At 46.2% G+C, this 22781-nt stretch overlaps 11 protein-coding genes across 11 annotated transcripts; 2 read left to right on the forward strand and 9 right to left on the reverse strand.

The window, feature by feature from the left end:
* Positions 1 to 290: 290 nt before the first annotated feature.
* EDB82DRAFT_487715 (uncharacterized protein) lies at positions 291 to 1203 on the reverse strand. Its single transcript, XM_025730230.2, has one exon. The coding sequence runs from the start codon at positions 1149 to 1151 to the stop codon at positions 435 to 437; it is 717 nt and encodes a 238-aa protein (XP_025589376.1). The 5' UTR covers positions 1152 to 1203; the 3' UTR covers positions 291 to 434.
* A 3-nt stretch (positions 1204 to 1206) lies between these two features.
* EDB82DRAFT_58894 (galactose mutarotase-like domain-containing protein) lies at positions 1207 to 2993 on the reverse strand. The gene is made up of 2 exons (XM_025730229.2): positions 1842 to 2993; positions 1207 to 1787 (listed from the first exon to the last, which is right to left on the reverse strand). Exons 1-2 carry the CDS (start codon positions 2665 to 2667, stop codon positions 1411 to 1413), a joined length of 1203 nt encoding a protein of 400 aa, XP_025589375.1. The 5' UTR covers positions 2668 to 2993; the 3' UTR covers positions 1207 to 1410.
* A 986-nt stretch (positions 2994 to 3979) lies between these two features.
* On the reverse strand, positions 3980 to 5214 carry EDB82DRAFT_487719 (uncharacterized protein). The gene has a single exon (XM_025730228.2). The coding sequence runs from the start codon at positions 5027 to 5029 to the stop codon at positions 4091 to 4093; it is 939 nt and encodes a 312-aa protein (XP_025589374.1). The 5' UTR covers positions 5030 to 5214; the 3' UTR covers positions 3980 to 4090.
* Positions 5215 to 5356: 142 nt separating this feature from the next.
* Positions 5357 to 7944, reverse strand: EDB82DRAFT_487720 (uncharacterized protein). Its single transcript, XM_025730227.2, has one exon. It carries the CDS (start codon positions 7911 to 7913, stop codon positions 5691 to 5693), a length of 2223 nt encoding a protein of 740 aa, XP_025589373.2. The 5' UTR covers positions 7914 to 7944; the 3' UTR covers positions 5357 to 5690.
* A 1089-nt stretch (positions 7945 to 9033) lies between these two features.
* Positions 9034 to 10915, reverse strand: EDB82DRAFT_58911 (Aldehyde/histidinol dehydrogenase). The gene is made up of 2 exons (XM_025730226.2): positions 9589 to 10915; positions 9034 to 9540 (listed from the first exon to the last, which is right to left on the reverse strand). The coding sequence occupies exons 1-2, from the start codon at positions 10732 to 10734 to the stop codon at positions 9124 to 9126; spliced, it is 1563 nt and encodes a 520-aa protein (XP_025589372.1). The 5' UTR covers positions 10735 to 10915; the 3' UTR covers positions 9034 to 9123.
* Positions 10916 to 11770: 855 nt separating this feature from the next.
* On the forward strand, positions 11771 to 12657 carry EDB82DRAFT_58933 (uncharacterized protein). Its single transcript, XM_025730225.2, has one exon. The coding sequence runs from the start codon at positions 11997 to 11999 to the stop codon at positions 12591 to 12593; it is 597 nt and encodes a 198-aa protein (XP_025589371.1). The 5' UTR covers positions 11771 to 11996; the 3' UTR covers positions 12594 to 12657.
* Positions 12658 to 12690: 33 nt separating this feature from the next.
* On the reverse strand, positions 12691 to 14544 carry EDB82DRAFT_58925 (amino acid/polyamine transporter I). Its single transcript, XM_025730224.2, has 4 exons — positions 14314 to 14544; positions 13597 to 14262; positions 13224 to 13553; positions 12691 to 13179 (listed from the first exon to the last, which is right to left on the reverse strand). The coding sequence occupies exons 1-4, from the start codon at positions 14452 to 14454 to the stop codon at positions 12721 to 12723; spliced, it is 1596 nt and encodes a 531-aa protein (XP_025589370.1). The 5' UTR covers positions 14455 to 14544; the 3' UTR covers positions 12691 to 12720.
* Positions 14545 to 14785: 241 nt separating this feature from the next.
* On the reverse strand, positions 14786 to 16057 carry EDB82DRAFT_487732 (uncharacterized protein; the record flags this gene model as incomplete). The annotated part of the gene is made up of 5 exons (XM_065608317.1): positions 14786 to 15289; positions 15335 to 15477; positions 15523 to 15741; positions 15786 to 15884; positions 15930 to 16057. Coding segments are annotated over 5 exons (965 nt in total), but the record flags the coding sequence as incomplete, so codon positions are not given.
* Positions 16058 to 17317: 1260 nt separating this feature from the next.
* Positions 17318 to 18665, reverse strand: EDB82DRAFT_487735 (S-adenosyl-L-methionine-dependent methyltransferase). The gene is made up of 3 exons (XM_025730222.2): positions 18194 to 18665; positions 18041 to 18137; positions 17318 to 17994 (listed from the first exon to the last, which is right to left on the reverse strand). Exons 1-3 carry the CDS (start codon positions 18590 to 18592, stop codon positions 17528 to 17530), a joined length of 963 nt encoding a protein of 320 aa, XP_025589368.1. The 5' UTR covers positions 18593 to 18665; the 3' UTR covers positions 17318 to 17527.
* Positions 18666 to 18713: 48 nt separating this feature from the next.
* Positions 18714 to 19497, reverse strand: EDB82DRAFT_58949 (uncharacterized protein). The gene is made up of 2 exons (XM_025730220.2): positions 18940 to 19497; positions 18714 to 18886 (listed from the first exon to the last, which is right to left on the reverse strand). The coding sequence occupies exons 1-2, from the start codon at positions 19348 to 19350 to the stop codon at positions 18836 to 18838; spliced, it is 462 nt and encodes a 153-aa protein (XP_025589367.2). The 5' UTR covers positions 19351 to 19497; the 3' UTR covers positions 18714 to 18835.
* A 437-nt stretch (positions 19498 to 19934) lies between these two features.
* EDB82DRAFT_533005 (uncharacterized protein) lies at positions 19935 to 22648 on the forward strand (the record flags this gene model as incomplete). Its single annotated transcript, XM_025730219.2, has 4 exons — positions 19935 to 20375; positions 20426 to 21065; positions 21116 to 21798; positions 21856 to 22648. The coding sequence occupies exons 1-4, from the start codon at positions 20074 to 20076 to the stop codon at positions 22646 to 22648; spliced, it is 2418 nt and encodes an 805-aa protein (XP_025589366.1). The 5' UTR covers positions 19935 to 20073.
* Positions 22649 to 22781: the final 133 nt, after the last annotated feature.

Consider the following 22781-nt stretch of genomic DNA (forward strand, 5'->3'; position numbering starts at 1 on the left):
TGGGCTCTGACTTTGTTATAATATTAGTTCTAACAAGTTACATATTTGAATCAACATTTTAATCAGTCTTCGTCGTGCCATTCTATGTCTTGTTGTTTTGTGATGTTCATATCCGAAGACTTCCCATCTTTACTCTTCACAATGCAGGTACATAGCCAGCATGCTCATCTTAAACCCGATGCGATGTGTGTGCAGGATTGAGCCCTTCATTGAACCCCACGACGGAGACGTTCATCCGGATACAACATCAAAGGCTTGGTAGTTTGGCTTGACAACACTGGATCAAATACGAGAGGTTTTGGGGTTTCTAGTATATTTGACAGATTTGTCCACCTAATTCCGACCTGAACTATGCACAAACAAAATGAAACAGATCAACCCCCACACCAAGTTGTGCGTTATGATATTGGCTAAGATTGTTTCAATGCTTACATCTAAAGTTTGGACCCCCTGTTCTGACGCTCCCTGTTCTCTACTTGAACAATTTCCAAATCAGGATCCTTGTCGTCCCCAGGCCAACTCTTCACAAGGCCATCCACCTCCCCAAATACAGGGTCACACTTGGGCTTTCGAACCCTCCACGACTTGCCATAGTCACCACCACTCTTGACAAAATCCCAATTTCCGCCATTGTAAGCTCCCATCATGGTATAGCCCGACAACTCAATCTCTGACAAAGCCTGTCGTGGATCATCAGCTTCGATGCCGTGTCCAACACCGGGTGACATGAGCTTGAACTCTGCTTCGGGTTTGGTGTTGTACGTTTTGTGAGCTACCCCTGCTGGAATGACAAAGACATCTCCTGCTTCAGCTTGAAGCTCAATACCGCCATTCTCCCAAGACGAGCCGTAGGTGTTTTCTTGGAGATCGTCTGAGGTGTCACCTACTCCGAAGCGAATAGTTGCGGTTCCTGAAAGGACTGCCATGCACTCATGTGCCTCTGAGTGGAAGTGGGACAATTGAGTCTGGGGGTATCGAAAGATCCATTCGACGTCCCATCCATTCTTAGTAAACATGTCCCAGACCTCGGCAGGGTCGCAATGCGTGGTACCGCGACGTTTGGCTAGTACATTTTTATAGTGCAGAAGCGGTCGTGGTGAATTTGGAACGAGGTCTGTTGGGAGGAGATGGTATTGCTTCATGTTCGGCATTGTTAATATGGATGTCTGTATAGTAATTTATGTTGAATATGTGACTGATCATGCCCATAAGTGTTCCCCGCAGCATCCGGGCTTGATATAAATATTTAATTCGGCATTGCATCCGAGTCGGAATTGGTAGCCGGGCGTGACGCTATTTTGGACGGAATCTGACGGCCCAGTTCCGCGATCTAATAATTTCACATTTTCAACCTTTCTTGATTAAAAGTTTAACGCTTAATTGATCGAATTAAAACCAAACACCGGTTATCTACTCCTTGCCACCCTTCAGGCTGAAAGTGTATCTAGCCTGGAGAACATAAGGATCACCACCAGGTTCGAAGAATTGCTTCTCATCACGCATCCACTCGGGGTGGTTAATACCATCAATGTAGTCCTGAACCTCAAGAACAACACATCCGTACTTGGGAATAGTTCGAGGGAAGTCCTCGTTATCCTTAAGACCCTGGGTGCGCTTCAGAGGGAAGTCACCCTTTTGTTGCGTGCAGCTGTAGAACTGGAAAGCATCTTGGTCTGAGTAAATGTCGACTTGGATGCCAGACCAAGAAGAGGCAAGGCTTGCAACGGGGCCCTCAGTGCGCCAGTCGTAGTTGCCGAGCTGACCACGGTTAACGGTGTAGCAGTTGTCTGAGATTTAACGTTAGTCAGGTAGTAGCAGAGGCGGAAATGAACGTGACTTACCATATCCGGTACAGTTGAATCCACAGTTGTTCTTCAGCTCCTCGTTGTTCTCTTGATCACCAATCATCTTTCTCTTGCTCCAGAAATCATTGGCAGATCCCTTCTTGTTGGCAATGATATCACCAGTAGGGATAAGAATGTTGTCAACATCCATACGCTGGCCACTGTAGGGCATGTGGAGAGAGTGGTTGGAAACAGTGTTTGTCTCGTTGTTGGCGAAACCGTCGAGGTTCCAGTATGTGTGGGAGGTCAACATGATGGGAGTCTTCTTGGTGGTAGCCAATGCGACAATCTTAATATCCCAGTCCATGCCCTCGAGAGTGTATGTCACGTAGGACACAACCTCACCAGGGAAACCCTCCTTGCCGTCGGGGTCGACGATGGAGAAGGTGATACTGGAGTCGGTGTAGGAAACAACAGTGAAGTTGCGGTAGTCCCAACCATCGGGTCCTCCGTGGAGAGTATCGGCGCCATCAGGAGACTCCTTGGTAGGGTTGTCGTTGGGCTTGACGTGGTAGTCCTTGCCGTCAATCTCAAAGGTGCTGTTTCGGATACGGTTGGCGTATCGTCCGGGCACACCACCAAGATGAGGATGGGCCTCGTCGATGCTGTAGTGGGTGGCGTTGTCGAAGCCAGCAACGATGTCTCGAGAGATACCGTACTGGTCATCGATCAAGAGGTTGGTGATGGAGGCGCCATATGGGATGAAGGCAGCCTTGATACCGTCTCCGGAGAGCCAGTATTTACCATCCTTATCAGGACCCTTGCCCTTGGTCGCAAAGACCGAAGGGAGGAGAGCGGCAATGACGGCAGTCTTGAAGAACATGATTGCGGTGGTCGAGTGGAGACTGATCAGCAGAAGGTAGTAACGAGCAGCAGCTCATGGGAGCTTTATAGAGATTTGCGATGCGAACAATGCGGAGTCAATAACAAGAAGAGACCTCTCTTGAAGGATGTCAAGTCCCGTAGATGCTCGCATGACGAGGAGTCAAGGTTAATGACTGGTGCGGTTGTCGATGAGCTACGAAAAACTTGTCGTTGCAACTCCAGAAGTTCCTGGGGTAGCTTTGAAGCTAGACCCTTCCCCAGGTTTTCCATTGTGCGCCAAGTCGCGATTGGTGCGCGTGGTTCGGGTATATTAGCGAATGCTTAGCGTCAGCATCCATTGTACGAGTTCGATTGTGATCATCGTGCGGGGGAAATCAGGCTGTTTGTAGAACAGACTAGAGGGTGAATCCTTTGACCGAATTATTGGCTGGGATGGTAAGCGATATGGTCTAGTTGAGAGTTACAGCTTCCCACCAATCAGTAGAAATACTAGCTGTAAATGGTCTAGAAATGAAAGGAAATTAACCCGTGTATTGAATAAAGTGGTTGAGGATATTCTACAGGCTAAGTTGATAGCAATTGACTCTTTCCTCGGCGCAATTCAGCCCTGTAAACAGAAGAGGAATCCAAAGAGGCTGGGCGAAACTTGTTTACCATGGGTATGGATTTCTTGGTGCGGAGAAAGTGTTTACGTCACACCATACCCTGTACCCAAGCACGACGTTGCACTGAGTGATACCACGTGCAATCATGGGTTGATGATCCTGGCCGAATACGGACAGACGTTGGGAGGGTGATGAAAAGGTGAGAGACAAAAGACAGTCTAAACTCAGGAACAGAGGATTTAGTAGACATCAAGAACGCGAGACGCATGTATAGTATGTATTAGTGATCGTCAACGCTTGATTGTGTGAGACATGATTGGGTTCCGTTTCGTTGGAACGGCTTGCAGAGGGTGACACCACGGCCTGCTTTGAAACGAAACGTTGACCGACATAGTAACGGTTGTACTGGATCGGATAGGTTGCTACTGGGGCAGTTTGAGTCGACAAGGCATGCCATGCTAGTGTGATTTCTTGTTCTGATAAATTTGTGAAATCAGATATTTCATCCTTCTTTCCATAGCTGTCTTGGTGAGATATCACGGCGCTGAACTAGAAGACACGAACAACTTTTTAATTAATTTCGAAGTGTACTCTACGGATTCAGACGCTAAAGTTTACTTATTCCACCACTCAGAGGTGAGCGTTAAGAAGATCCATCAATAAGAGATGATGTGAGACACGCTAAAGCAGGCGAATTAACTGAGTATCATTTGGTGATGTCTATCCAACAACATCTATTTCGAGGCTCAAATAGAAAATCTATGTCATAAAATTGGTATCACTATCTACTCGTCTAACGTGTACTCATATACTAATTCACCACAAGTAAACAGCTGCTGCAAACATCGCGACTCCCAAAAGACTCCTCGAAGGCATTCTCAAAACACCTTCTGACATGCCTTCTTCAAAACCCTTCTCTTCACCGCCCAAATACTCAGCACCAAGCTTTGTTAGACCTCCATTGCTGTTGAACAGTGATACACTCTTTCCGGTCCATTCGTTGGCATCGTTTGTTCTAAACGCTCCAAACCACGCATACGCCTGAACATCATCTCTGCTGTCCAAATTGGGCAGAGTCTCGTTCATCATGGCAAAAGTTGCTTCTTCATCCTCTTGCGGGAGAGCCATTTCGGTGATCCAGAATGGAGCGTCGGGTGCAGTCTCGTTGTAGAATTCGCGAAGACTGTTGAGCCAGTTGTCCAGGCCCACAGCGTCGCCGTACCAATGGACAGCGATGAAATCCGTAGGACAACCCTTGTCGTCAATGTCGTAGCATGATTCGTTAAAATCGCGCAGCCACTCTAAACCTCGTGGTGAGCCGGTAACGCTGGGATGGCTTATCGACCATTCACGCTCTGCATCTCTCAATGGAACAATGTTTTCCATATAAGACTTTGCTGCGTCTTTGGGTGAAATGGAACTTCCTCCAGTGTCGGTCTCACCATCTGGTTCGTTAAAGGCGAGAAGGTGAGTTGAAGATTCTGGAAGACTGTTTAAACGCTTCTGTAGTTCTGAATCTGATGCATCATCGAGGCCGTGGATTAAAGGAATGAATGGTAGAGAGCTTCCGATTTGTTGTGATGGCCATAGTGACCAGGTATAATACCATGCGATTTCCGAGTTGTTTGAGGTTAAAAGGTTGTTGTCTGATTCGTGGTCATCTCCATGGAATGCGAGACCTCGTTTAGATGATAAATCTATGCCTTCGACTGCTCCACAGAGATATAAAAAGTGATAAAAAAGTGACTGACGCATTGTATCTCAGACAAAAGGTGATATAGTAAAACAATCTGTTGCAGCAGTTAGTTGAGAGAAAAGGCTGTGTTAAATAAAAGGGTATTACCAATTACAAATCAGGATTAAACATATCAGCCTTGTAGTTTATGTTTCAAAAAGTCAGGGATTGCCTTGGAAACTTCATCTTGTCTTTCTACGTGTCGTTCATTTCTTGGAGTGGCCATTTCCTGACGCTGCTGATGATGTCATGGCATTGCCAAGGTAGCCCTGCCACGATACCAAGACTTGGCAGCGTCAAACATTTTTACTTTTAACCTTTACTCAGAAATTACTCACCGCTTAATACTAAACAAGGCGAATTGAGCAGAATGAAAGATAAATGAATATAAACAAAAAGATATGATCGCAAGAATAATAGATGGACATGTTAGTCGCTCATCTATGGTGCTAGTTTAAAAATACAACCTGCTCACCCTTCACTCGAGCAATAACTTTACAAGACATTCAACAGAACGAATATAAATTCCAGCCCATTATATCTAAAACGTCTCAGTATTTAAAAACGCCAAAATCCAGAGTTATTCTACCTCTTCAACTTGGTCGTCATGTGCAGCCATCATGATGGCATGCCCATCCTGGTCATATCATTCCTACAAGTAAGATGCCATCATGTTCGTATTCAGGCATTCTCTGCAGCTTCTAGCCTGGCATCCTCAACCCAGGTCAAGCTGTTCCAATAAGTGAACTCCCATATTTTCCGTGGCTCAGCCGCCAGAACGTCGGCCGTAATTTGAAGCACTTCCTTAGCCGGGGGATCCCATACTTCCCTTTTCTCCTGCTCTGGGGTCCGGTACAGGTCAAGTGCATGTAAGAACATGGTCCCTCTCTCATGTATGGTTTTCGCCCGCCTTCCCTGGTGATATTCTGGATGATTTCTATCACGGTAGGTTCCGTACATGCGGTTCTGAGCCTGCCTGAGCCTTTTATCAATCTCATCAAAGGCACCCAGTATGGCCACTGTGACGGACGCGTAGTTGATGCTGGAGAGGGGCCTAAGTGGTCTCGCTAAAGCGAAGCCGCATATATCGTCCAAGAATTCCCCATTAGCCCAAGAGATGACATCTTGATCGCGTTCTTCTGAATCTGGCCCTGGCCGGGGGAGATTGGGTGGTCCAGGTGCCGGCAATGCACCATCATCACCCGTCGCTTGTGTAGTTGTCTCTATTGTTGAAATCTCCCCCGCGGGCTCAGTTTCCTCCACCGCCCCCGACTCCGCCCCAACAGTGTTTTCGGTCGATCTAGTAATTGCCGCCTGTTCCTCCCCATCGTCCCCTCTGTGTAGCATGGCTAGTAGAACCGACAAATCTTCATCCGAAGACTGATCCAGAATTACTTGACCAGAGTTCCAATTCGCTTTCTGGTACGCTGATAACGCAGATTGCCTGTTGAAGTTATGGCAAGCGGTTATGTCAAAGGATTTGTGTATGTTTTCGCCTTCAGTTAAACTTAACGATTGTCGCATGTTTAACAATGTTGTTAACGCCTTACCACTGTTTGTTGTGTCGTTCTGATGGTCTCGAAACACGCCTCTCTTGAAAAGAACTGCAAGAGCCTCCCATAACGGGATAGGTTTGTCGAAATAGTTGTGTTGCTTGAGGAATTTATATATGTGCAGTATAAGTATCGGCTCGCGCATCACCTGCCATAACCACATCATTTGTTTATATGATAGTGATAAGGCCTCTTCAAGACCGGCACCGCAAAGATAGGGTGAATATTTGTGCAGCCCATTGGCATCGGCTGTACCAAACCGAGATGGTTCTATACCTTCCCAAATCATTCGTTTTTCATTGTTGGCATACACGTGCTGGCCAAGATAGTCATGAAAATCTTCTCCAGATATGAGGATGTGGTCAAGAAGTCCTCGAAAATGCGGGACATCCTCGCATGATGACACCAGCTTGGCTTCCATATTGTTAACCGAGACATGGTAGCCACCAGATACAAATTGTCTTTGGCGGTCAAGGAATATATCGATATCCCGCGTCGTCCGGAAGTCTGCTGGCTCTGACAAGACATGCATAGACCCCTCCATGGGTATGAACCATCCCCTGGAAGTGGTAAAAGAGTCCACGATGCACTGGAGTTGAAAAACATGATGTAGCTGGATTAACGTTTCGACCTGAAAGTTGCCCTTCTGCATCGCCATACGTGTAATGTCAACCGCAAATTCATTGAGACCGAATATGGTTCGTTCGTTACCGGTCCAGTCAACATGTTCTAGACTCTTCGGACCGCGAGACTCTCTGTTCTTCTTCAGCTGTGCCGCCGAAGAAACATTGACGAGATCGTAGAGCCAATTGATGATATAAATCCGTCGCCAGGCCATTCGCTCGTCGCGACTCAAGTTCGCCAATATCACTGTAGAATCCCAAGTAGCAAGCGTTCTTCCCAGCCTGTTTGTTGGCCTGCCAGTCCTGTTGAGCCGAAAATCGTCGAGAAAGTCTTTAAGCGCCATGTAGGTATTGTAAAGGAATTGCTCCTTAACATCTGAAATTGTTCTATTTCTCACACCACGACCTGCTTCATTGGAAATATCGACCTGAAACGTTCCTTGGGCGTTATTGATATCCCCGCGAGCAAGTGCGTTCACGATAGACAGATAAGAGTCATTTCCCGCAAAATCGGCGAATATGGCGGCATTAGTTCTTTGGACCATTGAAACAGCTACTTTGGATGTAGCAGCTGCCACCGCGGTATTAAGATCTCCGTAAGCGACTTGCACCCATTGGCGTTGGATGCAATATCGAAGCTCAATCCATTGCTGAGCTGCTGAGTGTACAGCAATTAGATAGTTGATAGTCATGGCGTCTTGGCCGTCAATATTGCGTAAGCTCTCCATAGAAATTACTTGGTAGACTTGTTCCCTTGCTGGCTGCTTTGCTTTGCCCTTGTTGGACTTTCCTTTCTTCTTGCCCTTGCCCTTTCCAGGTCTTCGTTGTTGCCTTGGTCTGGAACTTGACGCTTGTTCTTCTTCCTCGCTAGATGCTTCGACAACTTGGACATATAGGGCTCTGAATCTGCTGGACAGCTCTTCTTGGACTCGTTCGATAGAAGGTTCGACCTTAGCCCGTATGTTGTCGGCCACCCAGCCGTCACCGCCGAGGATGCTACGACAATGGGCTAAAATATCGGTAAAGTGTTGATGACTAGCATCGCTTGCCGCTTGATTGGGGTTGACTGGAGCCCCTGCTTGTGCTGTGTAGGATGCGGTAGCAATGGATCTCTTGTGGATGGCCGACGCTAGAGCGCTGAAGACGTGATAAGGGACTGGTCCATTTTGGCTGGCTATGTACGTGGCCAGAGGGATGAAATCATTGACTTTAGGGGGGTGTCTAAAGTCGAATTGTGGCCTTTGTGGTGTCGAGCCCGGGTTTCTTTGATTTGACACGAAGAGAGTAATGTATTCGTTCGCCAACCAGTAGCTGAAATCCTGGGTATCCTTCTTGTACTTCTCATAGAGGGAATGCGAGATCATTTTCACAACTGTTTTGATATATATATATAGTGAAGAGAAACAGCTGATAACAAAAAACCAAAAAAAAAAAACCAGTCCAAAATTCGACGAACAGTGGGAACGGTAGTGGTTGATAATGGACAACAAGAGTTGGCGACAGCCGACAACCAACTTAAAATATTTCGTGGTGATCCATAGCGGGACTGGGGACAAACAGAGTTAGCGCCGCCTAATGTTTAGACCCGAGAATGCTCAGCATATGGGGCCGTGGACGTCTGGTCATAACAAAGAACTGTATTGTCCCATCACACGTTATCTTGGCCGAGTCCAAAATAGATCCATTGAACTAGAAATGACGGGACTAGGTGACAAAGACATGGGACATTTGCTCAGTCGAGGCTGGCCAAGTGGATAACTAGGTCGAGGAGTTGCAACATGGAACAAAGAACTTGCAAGGCTTGTCTAAACGCCACCTTGTTTTATTGACACGACAATAGACGATGATCAATAGCGACCACCCATGCAGTGGCCAACTACAGTAAGCTTGGGCTTGAATTAATGTTTCGTGGGTTGCCATTGTCTCTTTGACCTCCTCTCAAGAGTTGGTGGGCATACTCGTCAACTTCTCACCGGTACTAGCCTCGTCCGCTCTCCAAAGCGAAGTCACAGTCTTCCACTGAGTGTAAAATCTCAGTCCGTCCTTTCCGTAAAAGTTGGCCAAACCAGTACCAGCCACACTTCTCTTGTTACCCGTGAAGGAAAACATGGGCAGAGGAACGGGAATCGGCACGTTGATACCAACCTGTCCAGCGTCGATCTCCTGCTGGAACAAAGAAGCCTTGGCGCCGTTGTTGGTAAAGATGACCGCACCGTTGCCCCAAGCGTTGGAGTTGATGATTTCGATTCCTGATTGGAGGGTGGCGGCTTCCATGCACAGGAGTACGGGACCAAAGATCTCTTCGCGGTAGCATTCCATCTCTGGTGTGACACCTGCGATGACTGTTGGGCCGACCTACGATAGTTAGCGTCTTTGTCTTGCTCTACTGATTGTTTCACTTACCCAGTTACCATCGGGGAAACCCTCGGGCTTCCAACCTCGGCCATCGAGGAGGATCTTTGCACCCTCCTTCTCAGCACTGGTGATAAGAGCCTCACAGCGGTCACGAGCTTGCGGTGTAATGAGTGGTCCAAAGTCAGACTTGGAGTCGAATCCACTTCCGGCGACATGATCCTTTGCCTTTCTCACTAGATCATCCAACCATTGTTTCGCGTCGCCCAGAGTGATCAAAACACTCAGAGCCATGCATCGCTGTCCAGCAGCGCCAAAGGCAGCCCCGGCAATCGAGTCGAGCGCGTGGTCTTTGTTTGCGTCTGAGCTGAGAAGCGCATGGTTTTTTGCGCCTAGGTTAGCTTGGACGCGCTTTCCATTGGCTGAGCCACGTTGGTAAATGTATTCTCCTGCTTTGTTTGATCCAACGAACGAGATAGCCTGGATTTCTGGTTCGTCGAGGAGGAAGTTGACCGTATCCTTTGATCCGTGCACAACGTTGACAACGCCAGGTGGGAAACCAGCCTCTCTGCAGAGCTCGGCAATCATCATGGCTGCTCCGGGGTCACGCTCTGAAGGCTTTACAATCATACAGTTTCCAGTCACTGTCGCCAAGGGGAGAGACCACAGAGGAATCATAGCAGGGAAGTTGAATGGGCAGATGGCGGCAGTAATACCAAGAGGTTGTCGGTAAGACCTTGTTTCCATATCCTTTGCAACCTCAAGAACCTCTCCAGTGAGCTGGGTGGTAATTCCACACGCCGTCTCGCAAACTTGCAATCCACGGAGAACATCACCCTTTGCATCCGCGAAAGTTTTGCCCTGTTCTGTGACAATGCTTGTGGCAAGGTTATCCATGTGCTCACGGATCAGATGTGTCAGTTTGAACATGATCTGCTGACGCTTGATAATGCTTGTTCTCTTCCACGCAGGAAATGCAGCCTTTGCCGAGCGAACAGCTTCTTCGAGTTCATCTTTTGTGCTCTCTGGGACACGAGTAATGATGTTGTTTGTTGCTGGATCATGAACATCGATCCATTGTGTTGTCTTTGAGGAGACGAGCTTGTTGTCGATGAAGTTCTGGGTATCTTTTGGAGAAGATAGTTTCTCGTGATTGCCCGGGTAGATGATAGACTGGTAGATTGAAGTTGAAGGCATTTTGAAGATAATTGAATGGTGTTTGATGGGAAAAGATAAAATTGAAATGGTTGATATAAGAGAGGCGGAAGGTTCCTGAATACGTGTAAGATAGTCGGCCGGCTCCGGAGACAGACCGACAGTTCCGTTTATTTACCCCGCACTCTCCTGAGTCTTCTCTAGAGTCTTGGTCTTGTGACGGTTTATCTGGTACCAAGTTAAGCGGGGCCGATATCCGCTATCAGTTGTCTCTGAGTGTCATTGAACGGAGGAGGCCTATCAAAAGTCACGATTGAAGACATTGTCGTGTTTGTGCAACTGTTGTTTACTATGATACGTGGCAGAATACTGTTGTCGAGCGTTCTGCGGGTTCCGGTTGGCTCTGGGAGCTGAGCAGATCTCACTGTGAAAGACGACCAGCGCTAATTCGATACTGAACACAATGGTGGAGTAGTTTCATCTGGACCGGTATCGCTTCCGACCTCATCTTCAACGTTGCCATATTTCACCCTCTATGGGCATTGAGTATCCGCCGATATACCTACTCTTGGATGCATATACCAATATACTTTTAAACTCAGAATGATTTGCAACACTCGTAATTGACAATTTACCTGAATGAATTCTAAGTCTTGTCCTCACTTCAACGGTGTTGCACGGTTCAGGGCGGTGAGCTATAAGTAGACAAGCCAGCGAAAATGGTTGACACCTGATAAATTTCTGAAGAAACTGAAGAAGGAATAAGCTCCTTAATGGGGAATGATCCTTTCTATATATCAAGAAACTACAAATTCATCTACTTTTGCCTTCCTAGGCAGCTATAGATTGCCAGGCCCTTTGCCCTGCAGATTGGCAATTTTCCTTTGTGATGGCAGACACAATCTAACAACATGGCAACTGCACTGAAATGTTTTCAAACGTTATCAGGCAAATTCAGATATCAAAGAGTTAATTGAAAAGATATCATCGACAAAACTGGTTGTTCTTCAAATGCGAACAAATAGTTGTGTTGCAACTAGAGAACATATCACAAGCTAATACCATACAAAGATGACCAGTCAGGGAGCCATGGCCCATATATGAATTGCGAAACTACAAGGTGCTCTGTATCTATAATCTCCTAAGCCTATCAAAAAAGTTGAACATGTTTTTTGTCTCTCACAATCATAGACCTGTGTAATCATGCAGCATTGCGTCACGTGCTGGAAAATAATCTAATCATATCAAGATCACCCGAGTTTTCTTCCAAAACATTAACGTGAACACCACAAACTACCGCAACCATGGACGCCAGCCTATTACCTCTCAACGATCAAATATCGCGCTTTCAAGATGCGGTCAAACACAACAGAACCCTCGTGACGGTTTTATCGCTCGCTGCCGAGATGAAACTCCCCAATTGGTATCTCGCTGCCGGTGCACTCACGCAAACCGTCTGGAATGTCGTCACAAACCGAGACCCAGAGCAGGGCATAGACGACTATGACTTGATCTATTTTGACGCCTCAGACCTGTCATGGGAAGCTGAAGATGCCGTTATTCAGAAGGGAAAAGAAATCTTCAAGGACATCCCTGTTGAAGTTGAGATTCGCAACCAAGCGCGTGTGCATCTTTGGTATGAGAAGAAGTTTGGACGACCTTGCCCTCAGCATCGCTCTAGCGAGGCCTCTATGACTACTTGGGGAACTAATACGGCATTGATCGGTGTGAGGTTGAGAGACGACGGAGAGTGGGATATCTATGCGCCTTGGGGTCTTTCCGATATGTTTAGGCTTATTGTGCGTCCCAATCAGCAGATCATGACTGAGGAGACATACACGAAGAAAACAACGCGATGGATCAAAATTTGGCCTGAAATCACAATCATGCCATGGAAATAATCGTGTATCTATAGACTTTAAAATATTAGAACGCGCTGGTCTCAACGATTGCACGAAAAAGGGTCATAAAATGACAATTTTGGACACCAATACCCATCTCGTCCCTGAGCTTTAGATTTCAACCCGTCTAAATTTCCACCTTGGGCCCAACATACACCTTGTTGGCAAACAAAAAGTAGTAGATGGTAGCAATAATAGCAATTCCACCAGTCATTAAAGGAGCATAATTCATCGTCGCAGCATCCACTGGAGTTTGAGGTGACCACAAGCTAAAGAACCAAACAATGAAGATGAAGATGCATGCAAAGATGTTGTTGGCAATACCGACCATACCCTTGAGATGCCAAGGTCCCCATTCAAGAACTTGTCCATCGCCGGCGATATTTCTGATCTTGTAATCTTTGTCGCAGCGTCGATAGAGAAGTAGTATGGCGGGCATAAAGTAGGATGCGTAGAGGCCAGAAATTGCAACTGAGATGATGGCATTGTAGACGACTTCTGAGCCGAGGTTGATCAAACCGATGAGGCAAGAAATAAGACATGTGATGGAGATGGACCAGACAGGCATGTTGGTTCGAGGTTCCACCTGAAATGTTAACCAAGAAGCTTCACAAGGAACAGGAAAAGTACCTTTGAGAGGGTGCCTGAAAAAGGCATGGCGTTATCACGAGCAAAAGCCCACAGCATACGTGATGTTGAGGCGATGACACCAACAGTAGCTGACAGGGTCATGAGAACAATCAATGATACCATTCCTGCTGTTCCGTTGATGGACCCTGTCGCCTGGTAGAAGATCTCCATGAAGGGATATCCGGTGGGAGACTCGACCGCTGCGTCGATGTCGGTGGCACTGTAAAGCATGGCGATGATCATTCCAAAGCCCAAGAGGCCATTAATAGTGATACTGCCCATGATGGATCGAGGAACCACTAAGGAAGGGTTTCTGACTTCTTCACACATCTTTAATTGTTAGTGGTGTTCGTAAAAGAAAGAATTGACTTACATGAAAAGAACAGTCAACACCAGTAAAGGAAAAGACGCAGCCCAACAATCCTACGAACCAAGAGAGACCTTGCGTAGGCCACTCACCACCGTTCCTCCACTCTGTAAATACTTCAGTGCCGTTGTCGTTGTCTCGGAAAACAAGAAGAGTGATAAGAATGGCAAAGAACCCAATAAGATGTAAGATCAAAATCATGCCCTCGAGGATAGGAAGCAAGGCGCTGACAATAGTATTGATGATAATGGCAACCAAGATGCAAGCCCAGATCAAGAGAGTACCATGCCATGTCTGCGCATCGTAATCGGGGCGCGTAAAAATGACAAGACCCTGTATCATTGTCGCCGTGAGGAACCCAGCTGCTGCAGAGGTTCCTTGCCAGCCTGCAAAGTTCATCCAACCGGTGATGTAACTAAGGTATTTCGAGTATCGAGGAGGGGCAAGCATGGCGACCCAGTGGTACTGGCCAGCTGCCATGGGGGCGATGGAAACGAGTTCGCAGAGGGTCGCGAAGGAGCTGAGGACACCGATCCAGACGAAGATGAAGCCGTAGATTATACCAGCGCTACCACCGTTTGTGAGGCCGGGTGCGAAGTTCATGAGGGTTCCTTCCCATGTTACAAGGACAGCGCAGCTGAAGCCTAGGATTGTCCATCCTCCAAAGTTTCTCTATTGATTGTCTGTCAGTGGTTGAATTGGCGTGGACAGAATGGTGTTTACCTTGAGTACTGACTTTTTCCCCAGCATGTTCAATTGAGCGCTGTCCATGTGGTCTTGGTCACTAAGTTGTGAGACATCTTCCACTGTAGGTCGGGCATGCTTGCTAGCAGCCATTTCGTCGAGTTCGTATCGATTCGCCATTTTGAAGGTGCCGAAATGGCGATTTAGAAGTCGAAGAGGACAAAACTAAGAGAAAGGGACACCTCAAAAGCGAAGAAGGCGCAAGTAATGTGACAAGGGAAGAGAATTGAACGAACGACGGACGACTGTTTAAGACAAAATAAAACCCACCTTCACATGCATGCAGTTGGTTGGGTCTGACCTAAAGTTCTGTGAACAGTAGCGACGTATCCCTGTATAACCCTGGCATATACTGTGTTGCAGGCATATCATTCTTACATGGGACAATACATCGACCAACAGTCGATGGAAAAATAGAATGTATGCATAAGACCACTTCCACACACTGAAACTTTCCATGTTGATCATATCCCTGTCCAAACACAGGCCAGGTCCTCATTTAAATCTCACTCTGGCTAGCCTGGAAGCAAACGGGCCGCTGCAGACACCATTACTGTAATCGTTACGCTACAAATAACTCTAATTCCCTGTACCAGCAGAAGGATCGACAAGGGCTTCCTGGCTGTTCTGCCGTGCCACATCCGTGTCCCACATCCTACCAAATTTTGCCGTGCTCGGTCTACCTGTCAACTCAAAGGCCTGCCCCCGAGATGAAGTTCCCCCGCTCTTGGTATTGTCGCTCCTGCTCAATGCACCGAAAATATCACCTGCTCCCATTTGTCCAGACTCCAAACTCTTCAGAAAGCGCCACCAGAAAGGGATGCAGGTTGTCATGACGCCGAGGCATTGTATCACCTGATTGATGATTGTTGACATCCACATGTCAAATATGGGGTTTGATGACTTCAGCGTGCGGTTGTAATAAACTATATGAGATATCGTTGGTGGGATTGTTCTAGACTGTTAGCGAGTGGCCCAAATTGTAGTCAAATTTGCTTACAGAATGCGAGATCCAAACACTCCCACAACCATGGCTTTGGTCCCCATAGGCATTTGTAGATGGACCATTATCCCAAGAGTGAAAGCCGTAATCAGAAGATCGGTGGCAATATTCACCGCGTCGACATAAATCCAGAAGGCTACCTGTATATCATTAGAAGCATTTGATGAAAATTTGGGAGAATATACCATATTAATACATCGTCCATTGATATAATCCCATGGACTTGACAACGAGCAGGCAAAGCTTCTCACCAATGCCGCAGATATGACCCAACCTCCAATGAGTACCTGAATCGACAAGATCTTCTTGTGTGAGAGAGGCGACATGTTCCAAATGGTGGTCATGGCGGAAAGCTTTGACAACCCAAGAGTGATGAAGAAGAGTACATCGGATCCGAGTTGGCGCTGTGAAAATTAGATACGCTCTCATTTATGCGAAAGCATCTCACCGTTAATATGTAAGACACTTGCGATGGCGATACATCAAGCTTGCCTAACCCATTAGAGCCCTGTAAATAGACTACTGTCGATTGAGCAATTGCAAAAATCTGGAAACTATCAGTAGGCTTTAGAAACACTGGCACGCTACTAACCATTGCCGTGAGTATCATTATCTCATCAGAAGTAAAGAATGTGGAGAATTTAAGCCTCTTGACGGCAGCAAGTCGAGTAAGAAGGCGAATAAAGACTGAGAAAACCGTGACTACCATCAATATCATAGACACCGCCCGCACGACGGGAGACTTGTTGGATGGCGTCTCATGCTCGCGTGCGAATAGCATTTCGATGTAAAGTGAATCCCAAGACAAGAATTAAGAAACGGACGTCATGGACCAAGACACAGAATGGGCAGGTCTGCATTGATATGGCTTCTATTACTACTGCAAGGTACGGATATGATTTCTCTGTGATGACTGTACCATGGCCCCGGTATGTATGACAGTGCAGGATATCACTCAGCGCATTTTGTATTGGGCACCTTTGTCAAGGCTGCAAAGCATATAACACGCAATTTTTGCAGATGGATGTTGGTTACACAGCGCATGAGAGTGGTCAAGGCCTGTAATTTTGAGACATGATTACGGTATTGGTTCAGCAATCATGCCGCAGGTCATAGCCGTCATAAGCTATCATCACTCAGCTAATACCATACCTCCAGGTAGTATGTGGAAGGATCGCATCCTTAATAATCCTCGCATAAGGAAAAACAATCAGAACATGTGTCGAAGATTATAACATGCAGATCGTATCCATGTCAAACCAAGTATCTTGCGATCTCTCTCGAACCATCCATGTCTGAGCCAAGATGGGTAAATCCTCCTCACGGGTCGGAATCCACATCCGACGGGCCTATTTCGTCGATCCGGGTGTAGGAATTAAACCTGGCAGTTAAAGTCTTGCCGACCGTTTTGCAGATCTTGGCTTTACTGGAAATGTCACCGGGTAACATTCTTAGTGATCCGCGTTTCGGTTGCGCCATTCATTTTATGTGCCTCTCAGGGGCTCCTGATTGACTGTTTTCCTCGGACGATGTTATGGATAATTTGCTTTTTATTTTCATCAAGTTTGCGCTCGCTAGAATATGTGGGCTCATGCTTCCCTGCATCCATGCAGTCACTTTCATTATCAGCTAATGCCTACACGAAGCCCGTGGACTGAAAACCCTTCAGTGCCATTACTGAACACCTTTATCGTCATTTTGATCGGGATATTGAATTAAAGTATCTGAAATTGCGTAGGTGGCGCGATTCTGCAGTAAGACATTTCCTTTATGGAATTATGGCCAGGAAAGCTTTGTCAGTTATCTGTCACTTATCACGAAAAGAGGACGTGGCCAAGGGTTGGCACAACGTTGCATCTGAATAACGAAGCGATCCAATGAGGGCTTGTGAACAGGGTTGCAATATTCAGTACCAACAACAACGTACATTATTTAGGATCAGATTATTGCTTACAGAATGGCTACCCCTTGTTGAAATTGCTTGAAATGTACTTCTTGGTGTTATCTCAAATCGGTAAAGATTTTAAGGAATGCAACTTCACAAGTCATACTATTTGACGGTTCTTGGTAGGTAGGAAGAGCTTTTAAACCAAACACTGCTATTTCTTTCTGATGAGGCTTATTCCAATAAAGACAGTGTTTCACGATCAAAGGGACCTATAGTAACAAGAAACACGCAGATATCGATACTCATACCCTCTTCACAATAATAACCGCGATTGCAAATCTTTCTGCCAGGCTTGACAAATCCAGTGACCCTGCATTCTCTTCGGCTGCCTCTCGCAGCTTATTCATCAAAATCCTAACAATGTCGTCTTTCGTTCCAATCAACTCAGGATTGGCTTGTTGCCAACGATTGACCGCCCCAAAACTATTGACTAGTTTGTCGAACCTTTGAAGTGCCTCGTCTAGTGGAATATCACTAGGTTTACTGTCCATCATGTAGGTCTTAGGAAAATACCCATCCTTGGCACTGAGTTCGTGGCGGGTAGACGATTGACGGTCATACAATGAAGCAGTGGCCGGGTCGTCCCAAGGCATGACGAGGTTGACATATCCGTCGTGCGTAAGTTGACTGCCCTCTGAGTTGTACGGAGCAAGCACATTTTCTCTCAAGTCTTCAATAAGAGCCTGTACTTTGTTGTCACCAAACGTATCTAATAGTGTTAACAGGATAGCTAATAGGTGAGTTGCTTAGCATACCGGATTTCCTGAAAACTGTCCATATGGCAACGGTACCACCCGGTTTCAACAACTTGGCAGCTGCTTCCCAGAATTTTGGCATTTCAAACCAATGAGCCTTATAGAAGTGTCAGTCACATATGTTTCAAAATCAGGAATCTGAGAAGCAAATACCGCAGTGGCTGCTGTGATGAGATCGACCGAAGAATGATCGAGACCATCGATCTTGTCAACTTCTTCAGCACTACTCATCTTGTATACGATTTGAGTACCGGCTTTGGATGACCCTCCGATCTGTTTAGCCTTCTCGATCATACTGTTCCCCGGGTCGGCGCCATAAGCGACATCAAAGTGCGGTGCCAGCATTCGAGTTGCTAGACCAGGTCCACATCCGGCGTCTAACACGACTCCATTTTGACCACCAGTTGAACTATGCTGTTTCAAGACGAACTCAATGAGGTTGTCTGAGTATCCAAGTCGTCCTTCGGCATAGTTCGATGCTTGTTCGAAAGAATAGTTCCGGAAGATGATGTCACGTGGCTTGTGTTCTGTTTTTGATACTGAAGCTGCCATTCTGAAGCGTCGACGAGGGAAATTTGCAAGAGTTTGATTTATTCTTTCTATGACAAATATTCATCGCAACGGTGTGAGTATTTGTATTTCAACATCAAGAAGATCGGAAGATATACTAAGCACCGGTCCGGGTCGATGACGTGGCTACGGATTATGAATTTTGGCCCTACGGAGTCGGACTACCCTATCAACCGGAATATACAAATCTGTATAACAATTGAGTCGTTCAAGGGTCACAGTACACTACATAAGAAGAATGCAGAAGAAATTTGTGAATGGAAGCATAGTGTGCATCTGTTTATCTTGTTAGCCTGAAAAGAATGTTCTCTATAAATCAAGGGACTTACCACTGTCATGCCAATGCTCTCACTGTCTCTCTCGGCCTCTGCCTGCGCGTCTCGTTCTTCTATTTCTCGTTCTTCACGAGCCTTGATTTCTGTTTCAATCTGCTTCTCGAGTGCTTCACTTTTGATCTCATCAGGAAATTTCGCTTCCTGGCTCACATCTTGCAACAGGTAGTCGTTAACATCATCTCGGCCGTGATGTCTGACAATATCTAGTCGAAAGATACAATCTTTAACCAAAATATCCTTTTGAACATGCTGAGATCCTTTTATCACCTTGATATTTTCAGCCAGAGCAGGTTTCCAGCCGTCTTGGTCTTGTGACACGTCACTCATCATTAGAGTGTTTGGAAGAGATTCGGCCTGTTGACAGAGGCTTTCTACTGGCTTGAAGCGAGGCCGGGGTAGTCTCATGTATTTCGCAACCGAAAATAACGCATCATGGGGTAGATGTCGTGATGATGGATATGTTCTATTAGCTTAAGTTGCAAATTATCGCCCATCTATAGAGCGAAATCATACTATGAGATGCTAATTTAGGTTTTATATATTTGTTAATCGTATGCACCTGTCGATACCAGATTTTGAGTAAAAGTATTGTATTTCATGACGAATATTAGGCCAGCCTCGGGGTCAATGGAAAGTCCGCGGACCCAATAGAGTTTCGTTTTCGTTTTAACGACATTTGTGTGTCCAATGATAAAGTGACTCGTCAAGGTAAATATATCAGGGTCCATGCTTGCTTGGCAGTGAATCTCGCTTCGATGCCTCGGCAAATGTGGAATCTACTACTCTCATGGTAGTATTTTGCTGAAGCCAAAGTTTCGTCTGTGGAGCTTTCCATGCCAGAACTGTATTTCATGACGAATACCCTGCGCAAGGATCAATCGCCGCGTTTTAACGGCCATATCAGCGACGATCATTTTTTCAAGACCCATTTATCATGTTGAATTTAGTTTCGTTGTAACCCGAGTATCCGAAAATCGGTCATCGGTAATGTCCGTTGTAGCGACAGGCAGGTCACATACAAATAGGAGAGCATCCTTTCAGCACATTAATTATTCGTACTTCTCATAATCAGAACGTGTTCCTGCTTCCGTCCTCAACACACTAACCTATTTTGAAATTCCTTATACAATGGACAATTCGAAGCCTAAAGTGATAATTGCAGGAGGAGGCATAGCCGGCCTTTCCCTCGCCAACATGCTTGAAAGGGCTGATATAGACTATGTTTTACTCGAATCATACGAAAGAATTGCGCCGCAGGTAGGCGCCAGTATCGGCCTCCAATCAAATGGACTTCGAATCCTTGATCAGTTGGGATGTGCGGATGAGCTTTTGTCACTGGTTGATCACCCACTGAACAATTCCTACATACGAAATCCCGATGGCTCTATTATTAAACATCACAAGAATGTCCATCAGCTGCTGGAAGAAAGGTGTGTCTAGTGAGAGCTAATAATCTATCATTTATTCTAATTCCGGGTAGACATGGCTATCCAACCGTCTTCATTGACAGGCAGTCCCTTTTGGAGATCTTGTACAACAATCTAAAGTCGAAAGATTCGATACATCCTGGTCAAGCTGTCAATTCTGTCTCGGAAGTGGACAAAGGTATCGAAGTTACAACCGACAAGGGCAAGGTATTCAAAGGAGACGTCCTCGTCGGAGCGGACGGTATTTACAGTACTGTGCGGAAAGAAATGTGGCGCATTGGCAATGAAGCATCGCCTGGTTACTTTCCTGACGACGAATGGTCAAAGGTACCGTGCTATTACAAGTGCATCTTTGGTATCTCACATCCTATCGACGAACTAACAAAAGGAACGCACTACGTCTACAACGACAAATTCTCATATCTGGTGATGAGTGGACCTGGTGGAAAGTGGTACTGGTTCCTATTCGCTAAATTACTTGTTCCTTTATATGGCAATGATATTCCGAAATACACGAAAGAGGATGAGACAAAGCTTGCTCAGGAGCATGCATCTGATAAAATCACTCCTGAAATCACCTTTGGTGATCTATACGAGGCCAGGACCAACTCGACACTAACGCCACTACATGAATGGGTTTTCCAAAAGTGGCATTATAATCGGATTATTACCATAGGTGATGCAGCTCACAAGGTATTGTCTGCAAACTTCTCATTTGCTTTCACATACTAACCAAAGCTTAGTTCGAGCCTTTGACTGGCCATGGAGGAAACGGTGCTATCGAGACCGCTGCATCTCTTATAAATCACCTTCTTTCTGGATGCCCTAACTGGAGCGACTCCGAAATCAAAGCTGCGTTCAGTGCGGTACAAGATGAGCGCTTTGACAGAGTACAATGGCTTGTTGACGATGCTCACAAGAATCAACAAATGCATGCTATGGCGACACCCCTCTTTGCATTCATCGCCCCAAGACTTTCTGGCCTCATTAACACCAATACTGCGATGCGTCTTGCCGGCCGCAAGTTTGTTGATGGCACTCACGTGCACAATCTTCCCATACCTGAGAAAGCACACTCAGTACCATTCACCGATCAGCTGCCTGCCAGGCCCTTTTCTTCGACTTCCCTCTTAGGCCTAGGTGTATTGAGCCAAGGTGCACTATTCAAGCTAGCGAACCAGGTGCTTCTTCCGCTACAAATACCAACTAGCTTCGCTGGTGGTGCCCTGGTGACTCACTACACAGGAGTAGTGGCAATAGATAAGATTTTGGCGGCTCTGGGAGCTGTCTTTGGAGTTCTTCTTCAACCAGAGAACCGGACCGCAAGATTACAGTGGATCGCCTTCACCCCTCTATTAGTATCGACTACTCTTGACTGGACTCTAGAAAGTTACCGGGTCGGTTCAAGGGGTCTTCCTACCTCGTTGTAAGTTACAACACACAAACCCAATCATGGAAATACATTATTAACAGATTCAAATAGCCCATCCATCTTTGGCTCCATTTATCAGCTCCAGGGAATTGGGCGAATTGCGCCTTTGTATCACATGATATCAGTATGCGAACAGATTGTCATCGACGGCATCTCCACTGTCACTGGCCGCTCCATTGATGTTGAAACCGTTAAAGCTTCTGTTCCGGGACTGGCACTTGGACTCGTCATCCCTACTGCACTCATGATATGGCCATGGAACGACAAGGCCACTTGGCAGAAACTGATTGCCTTCTGGCAGCCGTTCCCAGTTTACGTTGGTTTGATCACTGCTGGCGTAACAACTGTTCTACGAAAGGTGGAGGGCAGCTCAGCTACTCATTCCAGCCCAAACGAATCAAAGGCAAGTGGCAAGGTTACAAAGGAAAAGGACCCATCTCGTTCATTGTTGAGATATATCTATGCAGGCGGAGCGGTGACCGCTGCAGGCGTTCATCTCTGGTCACTCTATCAGATATGGTTTGATCCGAATCTTAGTGTCTCAAGTGTTTTTGGCACTATTGGATACCTGGTCTCTGGGAAGACAAGTTCCAACCCAAACACCAGAATTGCGGAATTCTTACAGCGCGATATGTTCCTCAATGGCGTCTCTGTTCTCGTACATAGTATCTATCGTACGCTGGATCTCAGACGTGTTGGATACATTACAAACAAGGAAACTGTGACTGCTTCTTTGGCAGTGTTAATTGCACAGCCGATTGTTGGGCCAGCTGCTGCTCATATCGGCTTTCTCGGATGGAGAGAAGAGATGTTCTACCGAGTCAACAATAGGATTGAACTTTGATTATATCGTAGAAATTCTTATCTTATCTTCGTCGCTGGTGTCACTCATGTGTCCTCACCAAGTGACTTATCCCAAGTCATGTATCCGGAGCTAAGCATACAGAAACTGACTAGTCGGCCAAGGAATAGATTGA

The sequence above is a fragment of the Fusarium venenatum genome (assembly GCF_020744135.1).
Source record: "Fusarium venenatum strain MPI-CAGE-CH-0201 chromosome Unknown EDB82scaffold_1, whole genome shotgun sequence".
Taxonomy (NCBI): domain Eukaryota; kingdom Fungi; phylum Ascomycota; class Sordariomycetes; order Hypocreales; family Nectriaceae; genus Fusarium; species Fusarium venenatum.